Genomic DNA, 12811 nt, shown 5'->3' with positions numbered 1-12811 from the left:
ATTGGACAATGGAAAAGCACCAATACAACATTGCAAGTCAGTAAAGCACTTCATTTTTTTGTTGATGTTCATTATTGCTTTAACCATTTCTTGTTTCTTTGGAGCCACGCTCGTAACAAAAATAGCGCTTGAGCGATAGTACTAGCATAAATAGACTCGAGGATAAACGAGAGCAAGGATTGCAAGGTATGTTGCTACAACACACTCTCTCTCTCTCTCTCTCTCTCTCTGTGTGTGTGGATCCAACGTATGGTGCAAGTTAGTGACAATCTTGTTTACTTTAGTGCTTAATTTGTGTATGTCGTCTTACGTTCTATTAGATGTTATGTAGCTATGTTATGTCTGCAGGTAGTGTATATGTACTACGTATATAATACGAGGAACGCAGCTCGCGTTTGTGCGAAAGAGAAGCTCGAGTCGAGATGGCTGCCGCTTCCACATCTGCGGCAGTAGCGCGCCAGACTTGGGAGATCGAGAACAACATAGTGTCTCTGGAAGGAGGTGCAGAGTCAGACTCCGTGTTTATTTATGATGAGGCAGGGCAAGCGCTGATTCAACAGCAGAAGCCATGGTTGCGAGAGCCCCACTTCTTCAAGAATGTGAGAATTTCCGCCCTTGCCCTCCTCAAGATGGTCGTGCATGCACGGTCAGGTGGTACGATCGAGGTGATGGGTATCATGCAAGGCAAGACTGAAGGTGACACTATCATTGTCATGGATGCCTTTGTTCTTCCTGTTGAAGGTACCGAAACTCGTGTTAATGCTCAGGCTGATGCTTACGAATATATGGTGGAATATGCTCAGACTAACAAGAAGGTAGGCTCATGGTTTTGCTATTCATTCATGCCATTTTTCTAATCTTAGTTCTTCAATGTTTTTACTTATGAGTGCTATGATAAGCTTGGTTTGGTTTGAGCGTTGCTGATGTTTATTGACACTAAAAAATTAGCGCACTTTTTATCGTGGTTTGTGACATGATGTTGCAAAGCAAAGACTGCATGTGATTTGCTTGCTTTTACATGGGTTGAAGGTGAACATCCTTTTTCCCCCATTGAGACCCTTTTTGTCCATTTAAATATTAGAGTTCGCCTTACCGTGTCATGGCTTTAAAGTAAAAGTTAGTGTGTATTGGTGAGCATTTGAAGGAAGTGTTTTCTACATTCCGCAAAAAGTTAGACAATGTTTTGCCCGATTTAGTTCCTTGAGGTGCTTTTGAAGATCCCATTCTTGACTCAACCATGAGAGAAGTTCCATTTGATTTTACTTGCTAGATATTGCAATTGTCAATCCATATCATGTGTTTTAAGTTGAAGAAAAATGCTTGAGCTTAACCAAATTTTCGTGAGCCATGCTTCAGGTGATGCCAATTGTATGCTCAAGAAAATTGTCAAGAAGTTGTTAATAAGCTCGGCTTGCTTGGGATGGAGCCACACTTCAATGCACTTTAAATATATGTGCTCAAGGAAAACATCATGAAGTTTCGCACAAAGTTGCTTACATCATGATGAGATACACAAATCTTGCATCCTTCAAGCATCCAATAGGGAGATGGGGAGGTGGCATGACGCACAAAAGAGGAGGCGAAGATATGTATGGTGGGGGGGGGGGTGTGAGTGGGGATGGGTGTTAGATGGTGGTGGTGTTGAAATGTCGATGTGAGAAGGTGGAAGAGAAAGAGATACCGGTGAGGATGGTAAAGGTGGAAATTTTGTCTCCATGGCAAAGTGCGGAGTAGCAACTCGAGTGGTGGGTCTAAGAATGTGTGGTGTCACAAACTGCTTACATATCAAAGCCTTGAAGAATGGAGCCAACTTGCAGATGCCGGTTGAGAGGCCTAAACCCTAAGAAGAACAAGTAACAGAAGAAGAAGTCCTACCAACTTATGGGGACCCCGTCCGATGGGGCCCCAAGTGACATAAAGGATTAAAATAATAGGACCCACACACACACACACAAAGAAAGACTGGCGCCAAAAACTGTTGACGTGGCAGTTGTACGGGCAATTTTTGGATTTTTCGATGACAGTGATGATGTGGCAGATTTTCGCAAAACGCGATGGTAGTGCTGACGTGGCGGTTGTACGGAATCCCGTGATTTACGCTGGCAGCTTTTTGGCATTGCTTTTGGACCAAAAGCTTTTGAGTTTGAAGGCTTTTCATGGAACCTGCTTTTCATAGGCCAAGGGCCTTTAAATATGTGCTAAGGGCTCATTCTCTGGCATGCTTCCTGGAGAAGGTGCAGAGTCTGGAGAACCGGCTTGTACTGTGTTGATGCAATACAAAGAAATACCGAAAGGGACGCCAAGGTTTGGGGCCAATACTCTCTGGGATGGAATTCCGCCACTCCGTGTCGTTTGTCGTCTCTCTCTCTCTCTCTCTCAGTTCAGTTGTTATTGAAGTGCTAAAAGTACGTTCAGTCTGTTTTTCTCTATAGGCACGTGGTGCCCGTCTTGTGACAGTGGTATTAGAGCATCAGGCGTGTGCTTTTCTGAAAGCATACTGGTCCTACAAAAGAGCGGACAAAGCTATTGGAATTTTACTTGAGGTATCTTTGGGCCCCGACCTCGGAAGTATCTTCGATCCCTCGACCTCGGACTTATTAGCCACTCCCACCCTTCATACATCACGCATCGGGCGCGCTCCCGTCTTCACCGCTCATGTCTTACAGGGAATAAGCCAAAAAGATCATTTGCAAGAGAAGGATCCAAGATGTTTTTCGAGTCACTGTTTTTCTCAAAAGCAGTGCCATGCAGATGTTGATGTCTATAGCTACCAAGCCGCACACTCCCAAGGACTTGGTAAGCTTTCAAGAAAATTTTTGCCCAAAGTCATATGGTTTCTGATATCTTTTTTCGGAGTGCAACTTCTGGCAGAGTGGGGTATCCTGAAATGCTTGCCATGGAAACCCTAGCAGATTATAACTTGAAATTTCTTGACATCTCTTGTCACGTGACACATCCCAACCCTATGTGTCCGTGGACAAGCTACACCACAGCAGGGTTCAGTCAGTCCAATCAAGTTAGATTAGCAGTGATCTGGCACTTTTGTGAGTCTATTCGTAGACCGTGCATGCCAAGTCACTTAGCATAGATGCATATCCTCTCGTTGCACACATCATGATCATCGGAATTCCCATCAGAATCCATTAGCATCAATTAGGGGAATTTTCCAGTGCATTTAGCCTATTTTCCTATTTATTGGTATTTTCACTTATTATTTTTAAGTGACTTTCCTACAAAAGTAGATAGGGCAATTTTGCTTAGTTAATATATAAGCAAACCCAAGTTAGCACTAAATGGCAGAAGAGGCAGCAGGAGCACCTTGCTCAACATGCAACTTCTCAGCAAGACCAACCCCCGCGACTACTCTGGCGTTTTCTCCACAGAAGACCTAGCGTTTTTGCATCAGATCAGCCTTGGCGATTTGTGCACAGCAGATCAGCCCCGGCGTCATAACGACACAGCAGATCAGCCTAGCTTTTTTGCATTTGCAGAACCCCGGCGACAGAAGGACCAATTTCAGCCCTGGCGTTTTTGGATTTCAGCAGCAAATTAAGACCGGCATCATTCACCTAAAGTGTAGCAGATTCAACCCGTAAAGACCATCAGTTTTCAGCCCTAAGAAACCTCATTTTTCAGCCAAGAAAACGCAGCCAAAATAGTCATTTTCAGCCACCGAAACAGTCCCGAAATTCAGCGATTAGAAGATCTCAGATTTCAGCCATCGTCGTCGTCGTCGTCGTCATCGTCGTCGTCGTCACCGTCGTCGTCATCGGCATAGACCAAGTTGCATAGTCCATTGCATACGCATTGTACACCTGTGCAATCAAAGAATAGGCCACTCTTGCCGACGAGAGTGGGGCCTTCGGAGGAGGGTTTTACAACCTCTCGGGTGTCGTATCTCTTCTCTCTCCTTCTCTCAGTCTCATTCACTTGCACGCACATTATCCACTCACTTTGTTCGTGACCACAACACTCTACAAGACGGAAAGCTCTCTCTTTCCCTAAGAACTAAAAGGAACCTTGCGCAGTAAAGATCCCTAATCTTGAGAAAATACAACATTCATTCCGCTGCACCTAACATTTCTTAGTAGATGTCTCTTCACGAGCAGATGACCTTGGAGGTCCGTTGTGATTGCTATCGCTTGGGTCTATCATCGCCGCCAGAGGAACACTACCTGTCCAAGAGCTGATGGACCATGTTGTGGTCGGCTACGACCTTATGAAAGGAACCTAACCCTAATTCTTAGTGCAGGCTTCATGATGGTAAGTCAATTGACTTTTCGAGCTCGGCTGATGTTGATATTGCTTTTTAAGTTTGACTTCTGTTTGAGAACTTGTTTGGTGATGTTGTTTGAAATTTGTTTGAAATGGATGGTATGTTTTCAACCTGTCTTAGTGCCGATTTGAACTATTTGACTCTGGGATTGGTGATTTTACTCCCGGGTGGAGAAGTGAGAAATATTGTTTTGGTATTGTTTGAACCTCGGAACGACGCAAGCCGATGCCTGGGGAGCGTTTCGTTGTATGTTTGAAAACCTCGGAACGACGCAGGAGTATGTCTGGGGAGCGTTCCGTTATATGCTAGAAAACCTCCGAACGACGCAGGCCGATGCTTGGGGAGCGTTTGGTTGTATGCTTGTAAAATAATTGTTGTTGTGACTCTCGGCCTTGACCTGGATGGTTATGCGGGAGGACACACACAAAAAGAATAGCATAAAAATTGATGACGTGGTAGCCATTACAGATTTTCAGATTTCGCACTGATTGATGACGTGGCAACTTGTACGGATTTTCGCTTTTTGTGTTGGCTTGCTGACATGGTAGCTTCTACGGATTTCCGTGATTTACGCTGACAGCTTTTGATCACTTGCTTTTGGACCATATGCTTTTGAGTTTATCGCTTTTCATGTAACTGCTTTTGAGACCAAGGGCCTTTAAATATGTGTAGAGGGCTCATTCTCTAACATGCTTTAGTGTGAAGGTGCATGGAATTGGAGTACCGACATTGTTCTCAGTTGAAGCAATATAAAGAAATACCGAAAGGGGCGCAAAGGTTTGGTGCCAATACTCTCTGGGGTGGAATTCCGCCACTTCGTGTCGCGTGTGCTGTCTCTTTCAGTTCAATTGTTATTGAAGTGCTAAAAGTCTATTCAATCTGTTCTTTTCTATTGGCACCGTCTTGTGACAAATGTACATGCTTTAAGTATGCATCCACACAAAATCAAGTTCCACATATGTCATAGAGAATATTAGATCCTAATCATCTCATCCTTATTAGAACTCTTGATAAACGAGAATGATGAATTGCCTAAGTCATCTCATCCTTATTAAAGCTCTTGATGCACAAGGTTCACAATCCATCTAGTTATCTCATCGAATCCGAAACTTATGATGCACTAGAATTTTCAGTTTGACATTTCCAGAGTTAATGCTTTACAAATGCAATACAATTTATAAATGCACAAATCACAGATACATTCACTTGAACATGAACCAATGGGAATTGGCAAAAACTATTTCGATGTTCCAGGCACACACAGGTGGGTGGAACGGTGGGTGACTGTCTGCTTGTCATAAAATACCGAAAGGGGCCAAGGTTTGGGGCCAATACTTTCTGGGGTGGAATTCCCCCACTCCGTGTCACGTGTCGTCTCTCTCTTTCAGTTCAGTTGTTATTGAAGTGCTAAAAGTCTGCTCAGTCTGTTCTTTTCTATTGGCACGTGGTGCCCGTCTTGTGACAACCGTCCCATTGTGGAATGGTCGAAAAGGGACATGCAATCGACTACTACTGATTGGGAGGCTAGTGGCTCTCAAAATCTTGTGCTACTAGCCAAGAATGAGCCTTGAGGATTTTCATAATTTTTTGTATTGCCCCTTTTATAGCCTAGCCTCTTCATGGTATATGTCACCTATGGCGTTTTTATATTGCAATACATTAGACTTTAGTATGCCCTTTTGTTGAGTCTTATCCTATTTGTAGCGCCTTGGTGGGCCTTGTTAGCGAAATATAATAGTAAACGAAATTTTGCTCAAACTTATGTGTAATAGACTTGGGCTCCCCAAGCCGAGAATCTGATGCAACACACGTAACAGAAACTGAAAACAACTTAATAAATTGAACAAGACAAGGAGAGAGAGACAACACGGCACGACGAAGTTCCGCGCCCAAAGAGATCGGCCCCAAAGACTGGCGTCCCTTTCACTATTTCTATATTATTGATGCTTCACAAAGTACAATGTTCGAGGGTTCTCAACTCTGCCAAGCTCTCACAGCTTCACATCGCCAAAGTGAGGCCCTAGCAATTAATTTATAGGCCCATGGCCTTCTAAAAACAATTACCTGAAAAGTTGCAAGTCCAAAAGCATCCTGGGCCCAAAAGCTGGCGCTAGCGGCAACCAACACAAATCACAGAAATCCGTACAGTGCCACGTTAGCAATCAACATGAATCGCGGGGGTTCCGTACAGCGCTGCCATGTCAGCATTCTCAACGTGATTTTGGGTCCTGCTTTATTTTAGGGTTCTAGTGTCCCTTGAGCCCCATCGGAGAGGACCCTATAAGTTGGAAAACAACTTATAAAGTTGAATCTTTTCTTTTGACCTTTCTGGATCGGTTTTGCAAGTTGTTATAACTTTATTTGTATCTTTCACTAGGGTTTAGACCTCCCTTTGTTTGGAGTGCGTCCAGTTGGCCATGCCATGTCATCACTTTGTGACATAACCCCCTCTTGAAAGAATTGTAATCGCCCTCGATTACGCCTACAAAACCAATATAAGCCAGAAGCTAGTTCAGTAGACACTAACTCTAAGTATTGATGCACTAGACAACACATATCCAGCAATTGCACAAAGATGACAATCACTGAACATTTAAAGCACATTCACATCACTTTCTTCGAGATCTTGGATGAGAATCATGATCTACAGTAACATATTTAGCAATCATATCTAGATCTCACCGATCTCTCATGGATGTCTTGATTAACTAAATCTTGTTACTGTCCTATTCACATCACCGCTCAGGGTAACTTCAATCTGAAGGATACGTTATTGGTTTTCTCTTGAATCTGGAAAGGGCCATAGTATCGCATACTTAGCTTTGGAAAAAGCCGCTCCTTACCCTTTCGTTTTTGTAGGTGTGTCTTCTCAAACCGTAAAAGCACCCAATCATTCTCCTTCAGCTGCAAGTCACGTGATGCTCGTCTACTGCCTTCTTATGCCGTGCTTGAGACTTCTCAAGAGCCTTGCTCACCTTAGCAAAAGCAGTGTCTAGATCCGGAGTGTACTGATCTGCGTCAAAAATTTATCTTTGGTGCTTAGAAAGGTGGAACCTTCTTTCGATTACCTCAAATGGTGCCTTCCCCGTGGACGTTTGTGGATGTATGAACTGTGTTGTTGTAGGCAAATTCCACCAAGGGCAAATACTTTTACCACTGAGCCTTTTAATCCGAAATATATGACTTCAACAAGTCCAAGACCACTGAATTGGCTAGTGTGTGGGTGGAACGAGGACAAGAACTGCAACTGCGTGCCAATGTTCTCCCAGATTTCCCTCCGAAACAAACTCGTGAATCGGGGATCTTTGTCAAAAACAATAGACTCGGGCATACCATGTAATCGGAAATTTTGTGAGACAAATAGTTTTGCCAACTGATCGGCCTTAACTGTCTTCTTTACCGGAATGAAGTGAGCCTGCTTCCTGAATCTGTCGATGACTGTTCAAATGCCATCATGCCCATTGTGAGTCTTGGGTAGATAAAAATTAAGTCCATTGCTATGCTTTCCCATGGTCGAGAAGGCATGGGTAGAGGTTGTAGAAGACCTGGTGCCTTATGCCTGTCAAACTTGACCTTTTGGCATACTAAACTACTGCTAACAAACTCGTCCACATCCTTTTGGAGCCTCAGCCAATAGAAGTAACGCGCGACACCTTTCAAGGTGGTATCAATGCCGCGGTGGCCCGAAAAAGGTGGACAATGGCACTCTGTCATAACCTTTTTCCTCAATGGCTGTGTAACACACAACATCGTTTTCCGCATCAAATATCCCCGTGTAGAATAGCCTGCAACTGTCTCCCCACTCTGTAACCGGTTAGATGTCTGCAAAATCAGGATCGGTGGCGTACTGCATCTACCATATCCTCGAAGCTACTTTGATGAACCAGCGAAATAGCCAAAACCAATGGCTTGCGAGACAACGTGTCTGCCACTAAATTTTTTCTGTCCTTGAAGATGGACAATCTGGAAGTGAAATCGTACAGAATATTAGCCCACCGCATCTGCTTTTCCGAAAGCTGCTTTTGAGATAGGAAGTAGCGTAAACTTTGATGATAAGTGAACACAGTAAAATCGGCTCCGAGTAGAAAATGTCGCCACTGTGTAAGAGCATGAATAAATGCCAAAAGCTCTTTCTCATAAATCTGTGCAACCCGTTTAGGACGTGAGAACATCTTGCTCTTGTAAGCTATAACATGGCCCTCTTGCATAAGACTGCTCCCAAACTACGATTACAAGCATCAGACCTTAAAGGGCTTTTGCAAGTTTGACAAAGCCAACATTGGACCCGTTGTCAACTTTTCCTTTTAGAGCCTGAAAGGCTGCGATTTGCGATGGTCCCAAAGTAAAGGGAACCCCTTTCTGAGTCAACCCATGCAATGGAGAAGACATCTCCACAAACTTTTGAATGAACCGCTTGTAATAAGAGCACAAACTCAAAAAGCTTTGAACCTCATGTACATTTTTCAAATCTGGCCAGTCACGAATGGTCTCAATTGTAACAGACTTGGGCACCCCAAGTCGAGAATCTGGCACGACACACGAGAGAGAATCACTTTAAAATACTTCACACTTAATTCACAATTCAATTGAGTCGACACGGCCCAGCATGGTTCCGTGCCCAGAGAGATTGGCCCCAAAGACTGGCGCCCCTTTCAATATTTCTTTTTGTATTAATGCTTGAGCAAAGTACAATTGCCGGCAGGTCCTCTCTACTCACCGGCTCGTCAGTACACGTGAGCCATAGAGAGGCCTAGGGGACTTATTTAAAGGCCCTTGGCCATGGAAAAGCAATACATGAAAGCTTCAAAGTCTGTCTAGTATATCATCGATCCTCGGAGTAGGGAATTTGTTCTTGACGGTGATTTTGTCGAGAGCTCGATAGTCAATGCACATTCTCCAAGATCCATCTTTCTTAAGAACCACCCTCACACTCTCTCTCTAGCATTTCCTCTTGCTAGCGTTTTTGCTGTGTGCGGCTACACCCTCTCTCTAGAGTTTTCTCTCACCATCAATCTCTCTTTGTGCAACGTTTTTGCCTTGCGATCCCTCTCCCTTTTGTTAGGGCTCTCTTTCTTGGGCGTATACACACCCTCTTCGTTGTGACATTGTCTATAGGTTGTTCCTGTGCCTGTATGGTGGGCGGTTCACCCTAGGAGCTTGAGTAGGAGGAGATCTATCGCAATAGATTCGTGATCCATTTTTGCCCGGTCCCTAGAGGAGGTTTGCTCGCGTTTGCAAACAAGTTCATCACCCGATTCACCCTTTTCCGCTGCACCTTTGACACCTACATCCTCAGCATCAGATTCCACCTTTGCGTTTTTGCATCAGTTCAGCCGAACGCTTTTAGCCCAGTGTTTGTGCACCAGATAAGCCTTAGCGTTTTTGCATCAGCATTAGCATATAGTATTCAACATTTAGCCATTGTATTAGCATTGTGCACGTAATTTAAAGCAAGGCTGAAGTTAGCAAGGAGGCCCTTGAGGGTGGTTAGGACCCTACATGCCGTGTTGTCTCTCTTCTCTCTCTCTCTCTCTCTCTCTCTCTCTCTCTCTCTCTCTCTGCCTGTCTCTTTCACTGTGTTCAGCTCTCTCAATTTAGTAAAGCAACTTTGTGTTTATGTGAAGTACTAGATCCGAGCTTAAACCCTTCCACCGCACTTGATGAATTTGGTAGGTCAGAGGGTGCACTTTGTGTGAGGAAATGAGCCCCCGAGTTTTGATGTTCTAGCCTCCAAGCTCGCGGTAACAAATCCTGGTGGTAACAAACCTCAAAAATTGGTGCACGTGACCCCGAGGAATTTCTACAAAAATTATGGCTTACCAGAGTTTGGAGCCTATATGGCTCACACCAATCTTTTGACGCAGTTCATAGAGTCCACCACTGGTGTGTGCGCTCAAATTGAAAGCATGAGCACACTTCGCTCCTACTGACCCTGTTATCCCTGAAAGTGATTGGCTCTGTGTGTGTGGTTGTAAGTGAGCGCATTAAAGCAACCAGGAAACAATGGGCTGAGCGCCTAATGCAAAAGATGGCTGGGCTGCTAAGGGGGTAATGACGTCTGAGGTGTAAAGCTATGCAGGCTAAGGATTTGGGTAGAACTAAGGTGATACAGACTATGGGTCAAAGGATAAGGCTATGCAGACCATGGATAAAGGTGATGCTGCAGTTGGGAAGCAGCCTCAGAATAAAGGGCGAAGCTGGCTGCAGAGTAAAGGGCTTGTCAATGTGAGGAGGGACTGATTCAAGGGCTGGTGTTCAGCCAGCAGTAGATCGTTCACTGTTTTTTCATCATGGAGGAGCTTCCCTCTTGCGTTTTTTATCTATAGGAGCTGTGGGTTGAAAGTACGGCAGGAGGTCCTAGATCTGCATTTCCAAAATGACATGGAGGCCTTGCACTCGCATTTATCAGGCTTGGAAAGAAGTGTGTGCTGCGTTTTTCGTGCACAGAGCGGGTGTTGGGGTTCGTTTTTCAACCCCAGCTAGGGCCCCCTTGCATCTGGATTTTCTGGATTAGGAGAGGCGGTAACAACTCTATTTAGGGGAGACTTCTTTGGCTGTGTTTTTCAGCTGTGAACAGCTGTGTAATTAGCATTTTGAGGCTGTTGAAGAGCAATTTTAATAATGGGAAGTGCTTACTATCGTATTGCTATATGATTATTTGGTTCCATTTTGTCAGGTAGGGCGGCTTGAGAACGTAGTGGGTTGGTACCATTCTCACCCTGGTTATGGCTGCTGGCTTTCTGGCATTGATGTAAATACACAACTGCAAAATCAGAAATACCAGGAACCTTTCTTGGCAGTTGTGATTGATCCTACACGAACAGTGTCTGCTGGGAAAGTTGAAATCGGAGCATTTCGCACTTATCCAGAGGGTTATAAACCTCCAGATGAACAACCCTCTGAGTATCAGACCATCCCTCTCAACAAGATTGAAGATTTTGGTGTCCATTGCAAGCAGGTCACTAAGCTCCTAATTTGTTTTAGTTGATGGTGGTGGGTTACTTCTTTTGAATTGCCAAATTTGACTTTATTCTTTTATATTGCAGTATTATCCGCTAGACATTACGTACTTCAAGTCATCCTTAGATTCACATCTTCTGGATCTTCTTTGGAATAAATACTGGGTGAACACACTTTCATCCTCTCCTCTTTTGGGGAATCGGGATTATGTTGCTGGCCAAGTTGCAGATTTAGGTCAGCATAATTTTTCCATATCAAAGGAATAGCACACATCTATCTGTTAAGATTTAGGTTTATTCCATCTGCAAGCGCTGGAAATTGCAGCTCATGAGCTAATTATTTGTGCTATTTTGTAGCGGAGAAGCTGGAGCAAGTTGAAAATCAGTTGGCACATTCGGGCCGTGTTGGAACATTTTTTGTTCCTCCGCACAAGAAGAAAGAGGTAAAAGACTTAAGAAGTATGTCACTTTGTTTGGTTAGGTATGCGAATAGCTAAATGCTCCACTGACTACATCCCTTTTATCGGATTTATTCCTTTTCTGGTTTGCAGGAGGAGTCCCAGCTATCTAAGATTACCAAGGACAGTAGCAAAATCACAGTAGAGCAAGTTCATGGGCTTATGTCCCAGGTATTTTGTGTGATAATCAAGAATTTTTCTGTCAAAGTTTTGTCACCCTTCTAAAACTTGTGTGCGCTACCATTCCAGGTTATCAAAGACACCCTGTTCAATTCAGTTTTTCCTTCGACAGCTTCCACATTAACTATGCTTGATGGACTTGGACCAGAGCCTATGGTGGAGGCTTAGTCTTTTGAACTTCTGCCACAGCAGCACCTTTTCGTGGAGTAAACCATGGGGCCATCGCCAGGCGGAACAATTTTCCAAGTTGGAACAAACTTGAGGAGTTCTGGAGTTACTGAATACTCGATTACTGCCCTTGCAACTCTGTGAATGACCCCTTTCTTGCTTGTACGTGGTATGTGGTGGGTGCTGCAAAATGACCAAGCATGTAGCCAACTGCTCTCTTATGATTATAGGTGTTACATCCTACGCTTTCACTTCCTTGAGTCAGGAACTGTGAACATGTTTGAAGCTATTCCAGTGGAGTCGTCTTTAAGATGGTTGAGCTCAGGTCTTCGTTTCTAAATTTGATGAGAAGGTTCATTGGCTAGAGCATGTTTTATTCACCGAGTGCATCCATTAGATGTCTCTTCTCATGAGCACACGGCACGTGCATTTTCTTCTTTGCATGCGTAATTTTGCTAAGGTAGGTACATAGGCCGCGTTTCGTTGATGGATTTTTGGGTGCCATGTGAAACGAATATTTTCATAAATTTAACCAGCCGTCTCTCTCTCTCTCTCTCTCTCTCTCACACACACACACACACACAAACACACACACACACACCCAAGTGTGGTAGATTGGTTATGCCATTTCCCTCTTGAAAAACAGGTCTTGAGTTCAACTGTTCTCGTCGGCTAGATCTTTAAGGTCTCGCATACTTGATTTGTCTCATAGGCCCTTTGGCCTTACATAGATGTTAAAAAATATTTCCTTCTTTCTTTTTCTCTCTTCG

At 44.0% G+C, this 12811-nt stretch overlaps 1 protein-coding gene across 1 annotated transcript; it reads left to right on the top strand.

Annotated features, from left to right (window-relative positions):
- The first annotated feature begins 323 nt into the window (after nucleotides 1-323).
- Nucleotides 324-12405, top strand: LOC147418916 (COP9 signalosome complex subunit 5-like). The gene is made up of 6 exons (XM_086505666.1): nucleotides 324-815; nucleotides 10953-11234; nucleotides 11323-11470; nucleotides 11593-11678; nucleotides 11787-11864; nucleotides 11943-12405. The coding sequence occupies exons 1-6, from the start codon at nucleotides 423-425 to the stop codon at nucleotides 12039-12041; spliced, it is 1086 nt and encodes a 361-aa protein (XP_086361792.1). The 5' UTR covers nucleotides 324-422; the 3' UTR covers nucleotides 12042-12405.
- The last annotated feature ends 406 nt before the right edge of the window (nucleotides 12406-12811 follow it).

The sequence above is a fragment of the Adiantum capillus-veneris genome, chromosome 29 (genome assembly GCF_014529385.1).
Source record: "Adiantum capillus-veneris isolate H3 chromosome 29, ASM1452938v2, whole genome shotgun sequence".
In the NCBI taxonomy this organism is placed as follows: domain Eukaryota; kingdom Viridiplantae; phylum Streptophyta; class Polypodiopsida; order Polypodiales; family Pteridaceae; genus Adiantum; species Adiantum capillus-veneris.
The sequence above is the reverse complement of the archived record's forward strand: the minus strand, read 5'-3'. Positions and strand labels throughout refer to the sequence as shown.